At 40.0% G+C, this 16,825-nt stretch overlaps 1 protein-coding gene across 1 annotated transcript in view; it reads right to left on the reverse strand.

Moving 5' to 3' along the window:
- grin2da (glutamate receptor, ionotropic, N-methyl D-aspartate 2D, a) overlaps window positions 1–16,825 on the reverse strand; it is a 361,767-nt gene that overhangs the window by 17,955 nt on the left and 326,987 nt on the right. The window contains exons 13-16 of the mRNA XM_061908412.1: window positions 14,424–14,540; window positions 14,172–14,332; window positions 3,468–3,537; window positions 2,252–2,369 (exon numbers count right to left, since the gene is read on the reverse strand). Coding sequence (XP_061764396.1) covers window positions 2,252–2,369; window positions 3,468–3,537; window positions 14,172–14,332; window positions 14,424–14,540 — 466 coding nt within the window. The remainder of the gene's footprint in view (window positions 1–2,251; window positions 2,370–3,467; window positions 3,538–14,171; window positions 14,333–14,423; window positions 14,541–16,825) is intronic.

Consider the following 16,825-nt stretch of genomic DNA (forward strand, 5'->3'; position numbering starts at 1 on the left):
AAAGCTCAACACACAACAAAAGAGTAGAATCTTAAAGTTTAAATTTTACAATAAAATGTATAAAAATGATGACTAAAAGTTAATGGAATATATATTATGGCAATAATTAAATGTCATTATTAATATCTGCCCCGCGACCCCGAAAGGGAATAAGCGGTAGAAAATGGATGGATAGATATTAATATCTGTATTAATAATAGCTTTAAATGCCTTAACTATATAATTGCACAACTAATAATATGCACTATTTAAAATACTACAAATTGCTTATTGCTTATGAGCTAAACATATTTTTAATGCAGCAGGTACATTTAAATGCTACAAATCTGCGATGAGGTGGCGACTTGTCCAGGGTGTACACCGCCTTCCGCCCGATTGTAGCTGAGATAGGCGCCAGCGCCCCCCGCGACCCCAAAAGGGGATAAGCGGTAGAAAATGGATGCATGGAAATTTGCACTTCATATCAGCACGTACCCTATTCAAGACCGATATTGTACTTTTAAGAGAACATTCTTACGTGGGCCCTACCGAGGATGTCGTTGTGGTTTGTGCAGCCCTCTGAGACACTTGTGATTTAGGGCTATATAAATAAACATTGATTGATTCTTAACATTTTTTACTTATAGGTACAGAATTTTTTTTTATTTCCCCTAGGGCAGGGGTCGGGAACCTTTTTGGCTGAGAGAGCCATGAAAGCCAAATATTTCAAAATGTATTTCTGTGAGAGCCATATAATATTCTTTAACACTGAATACAACTAAATGTGTGCATTTTTAAGTAAGACCAACATTTTTTGAGTGTAATAAGTCTCTTATTCTTTTTAATAACAGTGTTATTCTAAAGTTAACCAATAATAAATATAGTACTTACCATTAATGCGACATCTTGAACAGGTGTAATAGAAAACGGAGGGTTGGATTAAAATGCATGAGAATGTTTTATAATTTAAACGTTATTTTTCACACTGTGATGGCCAGCGGAATTATTAATTACGTATGGTGTTAAGGTAGACTGGCTGTGCCAGCAATCTGAGGGTTACTGGTTCAATCCCCACCTTCTACCATCCTAGTCACGTCCGTTGTGTCCTTGGGCAAGACACTTCACCGCTATACTAGTACAACCCATTTACCATTTAAGCAATGTCAGCTAAGATTTATCTGAGAGCCAAATGCAGTCATCAAAAGAGCCACATCTGGCTCTAGAGCCATAGGTTCCCTACCCCTGGGCTAGGGGATTAATAAAGTATGTCGGATTCTGTCTGATTCTGATTCTGAGAAATGTTCTTGTCTCATACTCTTTGTATGGACTAGTTAGAGTCCCCAACATTTCTGTTTTTGGAATGTGCCCTGAAGTACCTGGAGAAACCCGAAAATGGGAAGAATATGCAAACTTCACAAAATTGCCCAAATGGAAATTCCAACCCTCGACCAACATGCCAACCACTAGGCCAGTGGTTCTCATCCTTTTTTCAGTGATGTAACCCCTGTGAACATTTTTTTAATTCAAGTACCCCCTAATCAGAAAAAACTAAAAACTAAAAGCTTGTTGAAAAATAAACAAGTGATTCAATTATAAATAAAGCTTTCTACACATAGAAGTAAACATAAACTAAAAGGGCCCTCTTTAGGAATTGTATTAGAGATCCATCTGGATTCATGAACTCAATTCTAAACATTTCTTCACAAAAAAATTTATCTTTAACATCAATATTTATGGAACATGTCCACCAAAAAAATCTAGCTGTCAACACCGAATATTGCATTGTTGCATTTCTTTTCACAGTTTATGAACTTACATTCCTATTTTGTTAAAGTTTTATTCAATAAATATATTTATAAAGATTTTTGAATTGTTGCTATTTTTAGAATGTTTAAAAAAAATCTCACGTACCCCTTGGCTTACCTTCAAGTACTCTCAGGGGTACACGTACCCCCATTTGAGAATCACTGCACTAGGCCACCGTGCAGAATGAGTTCAGAATCAACATCAACATTTTCAACTCATTCGGAACACAGTGGCTCCCTGTATCACATTCCCAAAAAGTCAAATTTTTCGCACCTCAACTTTTTTACCTGACAAAATTCCCACTCAAAATTATTGGATAAGATTCCCACTTTAATCATATATTCCATATTTAGCATCAGCTCTTTTACGCAATAACTACACACATTGTCATCTTCCAGTCATCTTTTCCTCTCTCAGAGCATTTTGACAAGTCTTCAACGTGCAGAAAAAAAATGTTGCGTCGTACCGTCTCCCACCAGCTGCAACAGTGCCAGGTCCAGCGGTCTTTTCCAGCGGGAGTTTTTGTGCAGGGCGATGCCGTAACCCGTGGTGGCAAACACCTTGCCGGAGCCGATGGTCATCACCTTTGGGAGAAAAAGACAAAAACATTTATGGTGTTCTTTATAGACATAACCCTTGAAACGATTGCTCTTTGGACCAAATTAGTGGGAATCAAAATGGGTCACAGTGTGTGTGTTTGTGTGTGTGTGTGTGTGTGTTTGTGTGTTTTTGTGTTTCTACCTTCTTGAGACATAAACAAGGAAAAGTACCTTCCATATGAGGACCGGTAAACAAGTTATGACATAAATCATGGTCCCAATACGGACAATAATTGCATCTAATAATGAATGTCTCATTTACACCCCTGGTGGTGAAATTTATCAAAATTAGGGTGGTCCCAAAATGGAGGGATTTTTCAAATTGACTGTGTCTGGTCAACATATGAAATAACAAGTGTGTTTAAAAAGTTGAAGTGCTCTCCCTCTGGCCAACATATGTAATAACAAGTGTGTGTAAGAAATTAAACTGTGCCCCCTTTGGCCAAAATGAATCAAATAAATAAATAAATATGTATATAGAGACATACTGTAATAACTTGAAGTAAACAATGAAGATTAAAAAACAATTACAAAAAAATAAAAATTAAAAGCAGTCTTTTTCTTACAATGTGTCGACTTTTTTCTTATAAAACTAGGAAGAATTTCTCATATTCTTTCTGTTTCTGTAAAATTGCAATATTTTCTCGTAAAATTACTTTATGTAAATCTATGTGATATATATGGTGACATTTGTCATATAAAACTCAGACTTCTATCACAATATTGCAATGTTTTATAATATTGCCAACAGTTTAAAGTTTTCTTATAAAACTGTGACTTTTGTTGAGTAAAATTACAACTCTTTTTGTAAAATTGCCAACATTTTAAGCTTTTCTTGGGAAATTGCGACGGTTATTGAGTAATATTCCAACCTTTATCATAACATTGCACTAATGTTCAGTTTTTCTTGTGAAATTGTGACCTTTTCATTGTGAAATTCTTCAATACATTTAATGTGAAGGTGGTCCTAATTAGGTAGGCATTTTTCGAAGGTCTCGAGAAGGTAACACATACAAGAATGTGTGTGAGTGTGTGTATGTGTGTGTGTGTGTGTGTGTGTGTGGGTGTGTGTGTGAGAGAGACCTTGCAGCCTTCATCCTTCCTGGCCATGTAGTTGAGCACTGCAGCGTCGTAGATGAAAGCGTCCAGTTTCCTGCACACAAAAATTATGAATTGACTCATGACTTGCAAATTATTGCAGCACATCCTAATAAAGTTTTGCGGCAGAGCAAGAAATCATTTATGAGGTACGAATGCAACATTTTTCAAGTTCAAACCAAAATAACTTAAAAAAAAAGGTAATGAACACAAAGACGACATGTGAACTTATGTATTGAGCACCAACACAAAGGCTTCCTTTGCAATGATAATGCTCAGTATGGAAGTCCATTGGTTGTGTTTCGCCGCAGGCAGGAAGCATGAGTTGAGTCTGAGGAGACTTCCTGATGGACCAATGGATCAAAGTCATAACTCAGACTCATGATGATCACGATGATGAGAGTGGGAATGAAGAGGAGAGCTATGATTTCACCATGCATTCTTGTGCACGAGGGCGAGCTGTGAAGTACAAGCTGAGTCTTTCGAGATTGTGGGATTTGGAAGGGGGGGGATAGCGCAGAGGGTTGGAAAATTGAAGGAGGTGAAGAAGAGAAAGGGAAAACGATGTCTTAGAATTAATGACGGCGTGGGTGGCAGGTAAAACGCTTCATGAGCCGGCAATAATGAGCAAGCTGGAAAAGGTTATAGGGTGGGGGGGGGAAAGAAGAATGGTGCAGGAGGAATCCTACTGTTTGGTCTGCTTGGCGGTGTTTCATATGCATTCATTTATTTGGTGATCATGACAGCCACTCATAAACACACGTCGGCTAGGTGATGTGTGTGGGTAGTCGTGTTTGATCGATTCCGGGCCAGGATCAGCTCGCGGGGCATTTACGATGTCACAAATCAAACGTGCAAGCGGCGCCTCTTTACATTAAGAGACAACGTGCTTTCAGAGTTGAGACGTAGATGACTTACAGCGTACTCGCACAGTTCCTGGGCCCACTTCACACGTGAATGGAACAGTGGCGTGGCTTTATTCTATGACTATGATGCAATGGCTCCTCACATTTTGCTAATAACTCTCACAATTTATCATATACTTGACATGCAAAGACTAAACATTATTCCAAAGTCAAAACTAGGAATCGACCGATTATTGGCGGCGATATCTGGCATTTTGACGTACATCAATATTGGCCTTCTTTTATTGATGTCGGACAATATATGTATATTTATATATACGTTAGGTCATGAAAAAATACAGAGGTTATTTCAGCCCGTCAAGCCTGTTTCACAGGTTTCCCTGCTCTTCAGGGGATTTTATTTATAAAGTCCCCTGAAGAGCAGTGAAACCAGGCTTGTAGGGATGAAATAGCCTCAGGGATTTTCCTGACCTAAATAATGTTCCGCTCTACCCCAGATTTGAACACTGTAAAACCACAGAAACCTATATATTTGCAAGGTTAAGGAAACTTTATAATGTTTTAAAATTAGGGCTAACAAAGGATTAGAAAATTTATTTGCGATTAATCACATTTTGTTCATAGTTAATTCAAAATTAATTGCGATTAAGTGCTGGTAGGCATCATTTTTAATCATTAAAAAGTGTACCCCAGACTGATACATTTCCAGTTTTAACACCACGACTGGACAAATAATTTGTTTTAGTGAAATGTGTTTGAAACATTATGCTTTTTCAAACAGTATAACACAAAAAGGACGATTATGTTTTGTGGTGCTTCTTTATCCATTTACGTTTATTACACAACACATTACATTTGTTATTGTATGCTTGGGTGTGTAATTGGCTGTGTGTGCATTTATTCAATGTAAGCATCCTTTCTGCTTGTTTTCAGTTTTACCCTTTTTACGGTCAATACACCTGTGGACAAGAAGACGTTTTTCAGAGTATTTGATCAAGAAAAGGTGTTAGGGGAAAGCCAAGGTATTCCTCCATTGTCATGATGTGGACTTTGGTTTGATTTGTTTTCCCATGGTGCAAAGCTGATTGCCTGGCAACTACAGGCTTAAAAAGTGCTGTGGTGATTAACAGGTGCATGAGTCCAAATGAATCAGGAGCGTGACATGAGGACAGGTGAAAACTAATGGGTTGTCATTGAAACAAAGCAGGCAGTGAAAAAACAGGAACTGACAGAGTCCAACAACCAAATAGAACATAGCCAAACTAAACATGAGTACCAAGACATGACATCCATATTGTGGGTGGCGCAGTAAAACAATTTTTTAACGCAGAAGATACTACAGCATACATGAGAACAGATAATGGATTGCACAGAAAGCTCAATAAGGATAAAATCTTCCACTTCACACGTGCTTCATTCATCGAGGTCAAACGCTTCCTCCACCGAGGCTGCAGCTGCCAGAGCATATACAAAAGCAGAGGCAGCCAAAACACGTTTGTCTTGTGCACAAAAGGAAATGACACCTAAACTGAGGAAAACACGACACTAAAGCTAAGATAGACGTGGAAAAAGCACAACTCGAAGCTAACTCGATGCAGCAGCTGCACTTGGTCCTGGAAGCCGCTGTTGAAGGAAGTAATCGAAGCAGCTCCTATCTTCACATCAAGCAGTAATTTAAACATTCAGTTGACATATTAGATCGCACAAAGAAATACGCAGCCACCCGGGCCAAAGAGAAAAGTCAAATAAAAGTTGAATCGCCACACCAACAGCCATCAACATAAAACAGCATGAACCACGAGATGTGAACTCCATTCAACACTCACGTCTCTAGACAGGGCACAAGGAACCAAGAGTTGGCTTTGTTACTACACTACAACAAAGGACACCTTCACAGCCAGAAGTCACATCAGTCACCAGCCCATCTTCAAAGAACATACAAGACAATCACCAAGATTACAAGTCTAGCTACAGTCCTAGTTTTCATTCAATGTCCAGTCATACACCCTGTCAGTCTGTCTACGATCAAGGGAATGTGGCAGACTTTGCACGATATATTTAAGCTCACCATGAGTGAGTCACAATTAGCCTGATAAAGTACTATCAGAGGCCTCAAAATAACATCCAGTGAAGAAATTGATTTGTTGGTCACATGGCTAGGGAAGGAGTCAGCTGAGCATGCAAAACGCATCAGGACTATCCATGTCAACTCTCCAGACAAAGGCCTAAAAAGGATTTGGGACAGACTGGAGACCTGTTACAGCGACCCTGAAAATGGTGGAGGATTCCTTGTTCGAACGGATCCAAAGCTTCTCTAAAATCATCAACTCAGACTATTCAGAGCTCCATGAGTTCAGTGATTTTCTCATAGAATTGGAGGCAGTCAAAGCAGATGGACCACCTGCCTGGTTGTCATATTTGGACACAGCGCGTGGGATAAACCCATTATTTAAAAAGTTACCATTCAACCTTCAAGAAAAGTGGCTCAACATTGGCACAAACTAGAAATTACAACATAATGTAATATTTCCACCATTTGATGTTTTTATTGAGTTCATTGGAAAACAATCTATAATTAGAAACCAAGCAGGCTTCAAGTTTGCAGGTCAAATTGACACCTCAAAAACAGACAATTAGAAGCAGATCCTAAATAGATGAGTCTCAGTTCGTAAGATGGATTTCCAGTCTACTGCCCCTCCTATTACTGACAACAACACTTCGAAGCTGATGATCCTGAGAAACACTACCCTATTCATAAAAAGCTTCACCTGCTCCAAAAATGTAGGGCCTTTCGTACAAGACTGTTGGAACAACGCAAGGAATTCCTATAAAAAGAATGGCGCATGTTTTAAGTGTTGCACATCCACTCAACACATAGCAAACAACTGTAACTGTATTACTAAGGGCACTGAGTGTGAGGGTGCAAAGCACATTTCTGCACTTCATCATGGACCAGGTCCCAAGCCCCCTGACACAGCTCGGCGGGGAGGAAGATTCAGAACCTTCAACAGAGGTCAGTGCTAGCTGTACAGATGCATGTGGTGGTGATCAAAGCTACAAATCCTGCTCAAGGATCTGCCTTGTTCAAATTTATCCTAGTGACCGTCCTGAGAAATCCCTGAAAATGTACGCAATTATCGATGAGCAGAGCAACAAAACCCTCGCTCGTTCAGAGTTCATCTCCATACACACTCCGAACCTGCTGTGGAGTGACAGAATCCACTGGGAGAAGAGCTTCAGGCTACACGTTGAATCCATTGATGGAAAAGTGTGGCTCTCCTCACTGCCTACTGGAATGTGATAATATCCATAACAACAGATCGGAAATACCAACACCTAATGCTGCAGCCAACCATACTCACCTCAACTCAGTTGCTAACCTCATCCAAGAGCTGGATCCAAACATGTCTATCATGCTTCTCCTTGGGCGAAACATCATCTCTGTCCATAAAATGCACAAACAGGTTGATGGGCCGCACGATGGTCCCTATCCTCAAAAACTTGACCAAAGATGGGTAATCGTTGGAAATGTATGCCTGGGAGGTGTTTACAAGCCAGCCACAGTGAATAATTTCAACACCATTACGACTGAACAAAAGTGTCCCACAGTCTCTAAACCTTGTCCTATCGTATTTTAAGTCAAGGAGAGACATGGCCAGTCTCAATGCCCTGAATACTCAAAGGTAAGCTTCTCAAAGAAATGTAAGCAAGATGTGGGCTCTAAAGTGTTTCAGCAGACCAAAGATGACAACAAAGTTGGTCCTTTCATAGATGACATCAACTTCCTGCAAATCATGGAGAAGAGTTTGAAAAAGGACACAACCAACAGGTGGGTAGCTCCGCTGCCATTTAAGACTCCAAGGCCCAACAACAAAGTTCAACCTTGAATCGTTTTTCCTCTTTGAGACGCAACATTGAAAGAAAACCAGTGATGAAAGAGAACTTTTTAGTTTAATCAAAAATATATTTAAAAAAGAACGTGCTAAAATAACTCCCCCACTCACATCTAATGAAGAAAGATGGTATTTACCGGCCTTTGGTGTCTATCAGCCAAAGAAACCTAAGAACATCCGTGTGGTGTTTCACTCCAGCACCAAATACAATGGCGTGTCACTAAACGATGTCCTGTTAACTAGACCTGACCTCAACATCACTCTTATATGGGTGCTCCTCAGGTTTCGCAAATAAGCTGCAGCCATTACAGGAGATATTTAGCAGATGTACCACTGTTTCTTACTTAGAGAAGAGGATCCCAATTATCTCAGGTTTTCTGGTTTCAGAAAAAACAACTCATCTGAAGACATCATTGAATACACAATCAATCAATCAATCAATCAATCAATCAATCAATCAATCAATCAATCAATCAATCAATCAATCAATCAATCAATATTTATTTATACAGCCCTAAATCGAAAGTGTGTCAAAGGGCTGCACAATACATAATGAGGTTCCATGTCTTTGGAAACTGTCCCTCTCCCGCCGTGGTCATCTACTGTTTAAGACAGTGAGTGAAAAATGCTGAGCTCTTTGAAAAGCGATTTGTCAACCGCGACTTTTATGTACATGACGGGCTAACGTCAGTGAAGCTGCTCAAGAGGACACAAGAGGTTCTGTCAAAGTCAAACTTGAGGCTTCATAAAATCGCCTCAAATAAAGGAGAAGTTATGAATGGATTCCCATCTAAGGACCATGCCATCAACTTAAAGGACCTGGACTTTTCTTCAGATACTCTGCCCATGCAGCGTAGTCTGGGACACATTTACCTTTCAAGTTGCTAATGAGCAAAAGCCTTTCACCCACAGAAGTGTCTTGTTAACTGTCAACAGCATCTTTGATCCCCTAGGATTTCTTGCCCTAGTCACCATACAAGGCAAACTGATCATGCGTGAGTTTATGCAGAACAGAGATTAGGATGCACCTCTTCCTCAAGAAATGTAAGAGACACTGTCAACGTGGCACGGCTCATTGAAATATCTCAACAATCTCCAGATCCCACGAGTTTACACACAGGCGTCTCCTACAGGGGTGTCGAGAAGAGAGATAGTCATCTTTTGTGACACTTCCACAAAGGCAATTGCAGCAGTTGCTTACTTAAAACCAACCAGAGAAAAATGGAATCAACCCTGTGAGCTTTTTCATAGGAAAGGCTTGGCAAAACATACTTTTCCGAGACTTGAGCTTAGTTCTGTAGTATTAGCTGTGGAGCTTGGTGAGCTTATCACCTCAGAGATGGACAAGGAGGTTGACATCACTTTCTACAGCGACAGCAAGGTCGTTATAGGTCACATCGGCAATGACACTAGACGTTTTTTACGTGTATGTAAGCAACAGAGTTCAACGGATAAGAAGCTTCTCTCACCCTGAGGAATGGAGGGATGTTTCCACTGAAGCAAACCCCACAGACAGAGCCACAAGGTCTGTCTCAGCGAAACACCTGTCTAGTACCACATGGCTTTGTGGGCCAGCATTCCTGAAAAATGTTCTGAATGTGCAGAATGAAAAGGGCCCTTTTGAGTTGTTAGACCCCTCTTTAGATACAGAGATCCACCCACATGTCTCAACATTGAACACTACTGCTGTGATCAAACACCTGGGGTCTCAACGCTTCTGCAAGTTCTCCAGTTGGAACTCATTGATCAATGCCATTGCTCGTCTCGCTCACAATGCTCGCCTCTTTCAAAAGAATCACATAGTAAAAGCTAATGGCTGCAAATGCTGGCATCATTACCACTGAGCAACTGCTGTTGAGGAACTTGTGCATGCTGAGAGAACCAGGTATATGTTCAAGAGTATGCTTCCATAAAAATGGTCGAAGGCTTTTCAAAGAAAGTCATCTCAAAGCCTTGGACCCTATGGTCTGCTTAGAATCAGAGGTCACATCAAAGAAGCTGACATCCCTTTGGAGGAGAAATTTCATCTCATAATCCCTGACAAGCACCATATTTCTATACTTCTGGTAAGGCACTACCATCAGAAAATACAACACCAGGGCAGATTATTCACTGAAGGTGCTTTACAAGCCGCTGGATGTTGGATTGTTGGTGGTAAAAGACGACTAAGCAGTGTGATCTATGGATGTGTAAAATGCCGCAAACTTCGCGCTTTGCCTCTTGACTCAAAAGACGGCTAATCTTCCAGTTGATTGCCTGTCCAATGAACTTCCTTTTACCAACGTTAGGGCTGCAATTCTTTGGGTGTCCCACGATTCGATTCAATATCGATTCTTGGGGTCGCGATTCGATAACATATCAATTTTTTTGATTCAACGCGATTCTCAATTCCCCCCCAGGAGTACGCGTACCCCCATTTGAGAACCACTGTACTAGAGGATGTGTATCAAGGATTTGTATAAATAATGTACCAATAATGAATATACCATCAATAGTAATAGACAAAATACCAATAATGGTAATTGACAACTTGGCAATAATGTCAAGGTAAACATTGAGCACATGATAACATTTTGTGACGGAGTACAACAGCAAGTCAAATAAAATTAAAGACACTCATCTCTATATTTGAACCAGACCCACTGTTTGTATGATAGTTTGAATCGATTAATAGTTTGGCATTGCTTGTGTTGTAAGTCCAATTTGTTCCATTGTTTTACTCTGCATACAGACACACAAAAACGTTTTTGAGTGGTTTGAGCTCTCAGCAATGAGAAATATCCAAAGCTTCTCAAGTTATGAGTCTGCTCGTCTTATAAAAATACGTTGTAGATTAGGCGGCAATAATTTGTTAAATGCTTTATACAAGATTATTAATGTATTATATTTAACAAGGTCATCAAATTTGAGCAACTTTGATTGCTTAAACAGATTATGATTATGTTCTAAATAACCAACGTTGCTTTTATCTGTAATATGATCAGAGGATGAATTGTGTTGTGCTAAGTATTCCCCCATACTTCAACACAGTATGTAAGGTATGGCAGTACCAAGGTGCAGTATAGAGTACGGAGTGCATTTTCATTGAGGTGTAGTTTTGTTTTGTTTATTATTGAGAGGCTTTTGGAGATTTTTGTTTTAATGTGTCAGACATGAGGTTTCCATGATAGTTTACTATCAATTATTACTCCCAAAAATGTATTTTCATTTGGGTACCATCAATGCTCATTTTCTGTTCAGACGTTATGTTGTGATTTCCAAACATCACTATCTTAGTTTTATTTATATTTAAAGATAATTTTTTTGTGTCCATCCATTTTTTTTACTATATTTAGCTATGTTTACTGTATTTATGAGCTCATTATAGTCATCACAACTGTAGAATATATTTGTGTCATCTGCAAATAGTATACATTTCAGTACTTTATACGTATTAAACATATCATTAATATATACATTAAAAAGCTCGGGCCCCAACACGGACCCTTGGGGGACACCACAAGTAATGCCAAGAGTATCAGATAAAAATTGACCCATTTTTACAAACTGTACCCTTACTGGTAAATAACTTTTTAACCAGTCACCAGCCAGCCCCCTAATTACATATCTTTCAATTTTATCTAGTAGAACTGATTAATGGTATCAAAGGCTTTCTTTAGCTCAATAAAGATACCAACTGCATATATTTTATGCTCCAGTGCATTAGTCATTTCTTCAATAGCTTCAGTTATCGCCATTGAGGTTGTTCGTTTGGACCTAAAGCCATACTGACCGTCTTTGATTATATGATGCTTCTCAAGAAAAGATGCAAGTCGAGAGTTAGACAATTTCTTTGAGATTTTTGAGAACTGAGGCAAAAGAGAGATTGGTCGGTAATTGGTGAAATCGTGTTTGCTGTCACTTTTGAAGGTTGGAGTTACCTTAAGTGATTTTCTTTTGACTTGGAAATTGGCCAGTCTGTAATGATAGGTTACATATATAAGTTAAGGGTTTTACAACATTCAGTATAACCTTTTGAAGCAATATCATGTTGATATCATGGAAGTCAGTGGAGCTCTTACTTTTACACTTCCGCACAATGTTTGTCACTTCCTGCTCATTTGTAGCCGAGAGGAAGAATGACAAATGATTCTGTTCAATAGTTGATTTTGTAACTCCATTGTCTGAGATATCAACAGAGAAATTAGGATCAATATTTACAAAAAAACTCTTGAACTTATTCACTACATTATTCATGTTATAATCTTCACCGTTTTCTCCAATAAAGTAACCAAGATAAATCAACTTTGAATATTCTTGTTTGATTAGACTATTCAAAACATCTCAAGTTCCTTTTCTATTGTTTTGTTTTCATATAGTTTTTTGTTTTTGAAGATATAATATTTTGTTTGTTCTTATAATATCAGTTAATTTATTTTTGTACTTCTTGTATCGTTGTTCGTTATTTTATTTTTATTTTGATGAAAAGTTTGTTGAGATTGTTTTTCTTTTTACAGGCATTGATTATACCTTTTGTGATCCAAGGGCGGGCTTCACGGTGGAAGAGGGGTTAGTGCGTCTGCCTCACAATACGAAGGTCCTGCAGTCCTGGGTTCAAAACTTTCTGTGTGGAGTTTGCATGTTCTCCCCGTGAATGCGTGGGTTCCCTCCGGGTACTCCGGCTTCCTCCCACTTCCAAAGACATGCACCTGGGGATAGGTTGATTGGCAACACTAAATTGGCCCTATTGTGCGAATGTGAGTGTGAATGTTGTCTGTCTATCTGTATTGGCCCTGCGATGAGGTGGCGACTTGTCCAGGGTGTACCCCGCCTTCCGCCCGATTGTAGCTGAGATAGGCGCCAGCGCCCCCCGCGACCCCGAAAGGGAATAAGCGGTAGAAAATGGATGGATGGGATGATCCAAGGGCTATTTTTATTTTTTACTTTTATAAAATATTCTTTCACAGGACAGTATTTATTATGCAGGGAAGTAAAGCTGTCTAAAAAGTTACAATAAGCACTGTCCACATTTAGTTTTCTGTAAACTGAATTCCAATCCTAAACTGCTAAACTATTGTTTAGGGCAGTGGTCCCCAACCACCAGGCCGCAGAATACTTTTATTATTATTATTATAATTTTTTTTAGAGATGCGCAGTTTGTGGTCTCATCCGCGGAGTCCGCGGATAAACCGCGGGTCGGGCGGGTGACCTGACGAAAAAATAGATTTTAAATAGATTCGGGCGGGTGGCGGTTGAACCATTTGGAAATATATGATATACATGGTTCAGAGATCGCTAACTTTAACCGTTGAAAGAGCCATTTTGGACCCATGTCACAAAGCGAAGAAGACATTAGTTGACGTAAACATTCTCAAGTATGTCTGCCAGCAGTCACCCAGTTAATAAGTATTAGGCTGTGCTATGAAGCCTTTGCCTTTGACGCGTTTGACGTCTTCTACAACATGTACAATTTGCTTGCAAGTCCAGCAATATGTTGTGTGTAGCTTCCACTGACACACGTACACGACTGCAAGGCATACTGGGTGACACAGAGTACACTAATGGTTGTGATATAAACAATTTTAACACTCTTACTAATATGCGCCACGCTGTGAAGCCACACCAAACAAGGATGACGAACACATTTCGGGAGAACATCCTCACAGTAACACAACAAATACCCAGAATCCTTTGCATCCATGAAACTTCCTGACTATATTATACACCCCGCTAGTAGCAAACCCCATTTTTCATGACCAAAAATAGTTAAAAAAATAAATAAATAAATAAAAAAGCCCAGCGCCTCAAGTTGCTCTACCAACCGACCTATACCGCCCCATGAAACAGAACCCAGGACAATGACAAAGTACAAACTGTCATGTGGGATCATGAATAATCCGACTTGAAATAAGTCCAAAGTGAAAATGTCGTAGCTCGAATGATCACATTACCCTGTTTTGAGATTATCAATGGCCTCCTCCACCCCTTTCTGGTTGTTTCGGATCATGTACTGATGCATGTTGGGATAGTTGGAACGGATATTCTCTTCTGTGCTGCCGTTGGGCACGGTACCAAAGCGAAGAGGGGGGTACTGCTCAGTGGGCTGCTGGAACTGGACATCAAACATGGTCATGGTTAGAAAGGAACCAAAACACAGATGCTAACGAGGCAACATTTTTCCCGGAGTCCTTCCGGGATGTTACCTTCTTGTCCGAGAGTCCCGACACAGTGTCGATGTACTCCTCCTGGATCATGAATGCGGCCAGGTTTGCGGTGTAGGACGCCAGGAAAATGACAGCAAAGAAGGCCCAAACCAGCACCTGCAGCCGGCAGCAAGAGCGGGTCAAAGCAGCTAAAGATTTTACCTTCTCATCCTGGAAGCGCTTCCGTTCTGCTTCTGCCTGTGACAACATCGAAGGAAACAGTGGAAGTCGGGACGATCTAGATCTAAAGGAGGTGTAGGTCAGTGAGAGTCTTTTGTAAAGTAGATGCATTCCTGGAAGAAGGAGAGCGTGAGGACCAGCAGCAGGCAGCCGATAATGCTGATGTAGACGCACGCCCCGCAGAGTATGGTAACAAAGAGCAGGCTCATTATATGTGTGGGCACACTCCATAGCCTCGAGGCACACAGGTGTATAGCGGGGGAGCAGGGAGGCATCGTGCACAATGACATAGAGCAGTGTCACATAGCGCGCAGGCATTTTACACAGAGAGAGTGACATCACACAGAAAGGTGTCAAACAGAGTGTCTCAGCTGATGTAGAGCATTGTCACATAGAGCTGCATCACATGGCGTGAACACAGACAGAGCAACGACGCATAAAATGTAACTTTTCATAGTCCCTTTCATAACATATAAACTTTAAAAAAATGTTTTTATAACCTACCCATTCCAACTTTATCTGTAGGCACTTTAAAGGCCTACTGAAATTAGATTTTCTTATTCAAACGGGGATAGCAGGTCCATTCTATGTGTCATACTTGATCATTTCGCGATATTGCCATATTTTTGCTGAGAGGATTTACGTAGTAGAGAACATCCACTATAAAGTTTGCAATTTTCGGTGCTAAGAGAAATGCTCTGCCCCTACCGGAAGTCGCAGACGATGACGTCACATGTTGTTGGCTCCTCACGTCCTCACATTGTTTTTAATGGGAGCCTCCAACAAAAAGAGCTATTCGGACCAAAAAAAACCGACAATTTCACCATTAATTTGAGCGATGATGAAAGATTCGTGTTTGAGGATATTGATAGCGACGGACGAGAGAAAACAAACAAAAAAAAACGCGATTGCATTGGGACTGATCTTTCTATTGTGTTGCTAGTGTTTTAGTGAGTTAAATAGTACCTGATAGTCGGAGGTGTGTCGAGGTGTGTCACCCGTGGAAATCTCCACGGGTGTCTTGACGCCAGTGTCTCAGGGGAGTCGACGGCAGCTATAGACGGCACAATCTCAGCTTTTCTTCGGTAAGAAGGGACATTTTACCATAATTTTCTCACCGAAACCTGCTGGTTGACATTCCGTCGTGATTGAAGTTCGCTTGACAGCTCTGATCCATAGTAAAGTTTCACCTCCAGGAATTTTAAACAAGGAATCACCGTGTGTTTGTGTGGCTAAAGGCTAGAGCTTCCCAACTACATCTTTCTACTGTGAGTTCTCCAATATTAATTGAACAAATTGCAAAAGATTCTGTGTAATTAGGCCGTTAAAGCAGACGACTTTTAGATGTGTGTGTGTGTGCAGCGCTCATACTTCCTCAAAACCCGTGACGTCTTGCGTACACGTCATCATTGCACAACGTTTTCAAGACGAAACTCCCGGGAAACTTAAGATAGTAATTTAGTAAACTAAAAAGGCCGTATTGGCATGTGTTGCAATGTTAATATTTCATCATTGATATATAAATGATCAGACTGCGTGGTGGGTAGTAGAGGGTTTCAGTAGGCCTTTAAATATAACCGGTGGACCAAAGTGCTTTCAAACGTTTTTAAATCCTAAAACAAAAAGACAAGTGTTCTTGTCTCTCAAAATGATTGCGAAAAATAAACAAAATTCCCCCAAAATTTGTCAACTTGATTGTCGCAATGAAGATAGCGGCAAAATGAGCTGCTGTGCTGTTAGTAGCACTGTTCACACAGGAAACGGAAATCCCGATTGGTAAATATCTTAATCAATCACCACAACATTATGATAGAAAATAGGACAAATACTGCACTGTAATAATACATATAAGACATTTAACATTTAACCAAGGCCAAAAATATGTACAACAAACTGTCAAGACGTGGATTATGGTGTGGTTTATTTTCCCGGAATGCAAAGGAAGGTACATGATACATGATTTTAATTTTAACTCAAAAGCTACAGACAAAAGGCACTCACAGTGGAGGCAAAAAACTTAAAGCAGGGAACAAAACTAATACTTAAACATAAACTATGAACATAAAACAAACAACACTTACTGTGACATGAGCAAGGCAGCATGAACAATGAACATGAGTACGAACTATAGCATGGACAGAGCAAAAACAAGAGTGATGACACCAGAACGACCAACAGAAAATGACAGGCTTAAACAGTGACATGATTAACAATAGGTGCGT

The sequence above is a fragment of the Nerophis ophidion genome, linkage group LG08 (genome assembly GCF_033978795.1).
Source record: "Nerophis ophidion isolate RoL-2023_Sa linkage group LG08, RoL_Noph_v1.0, whole genome shotgun sequence".
NCBI lineage: Eukaryota > Metazoa > Chordata > Actinopteri > Syngnathiformes > Syngnathidae > Nerophis > Nerophis ophidion.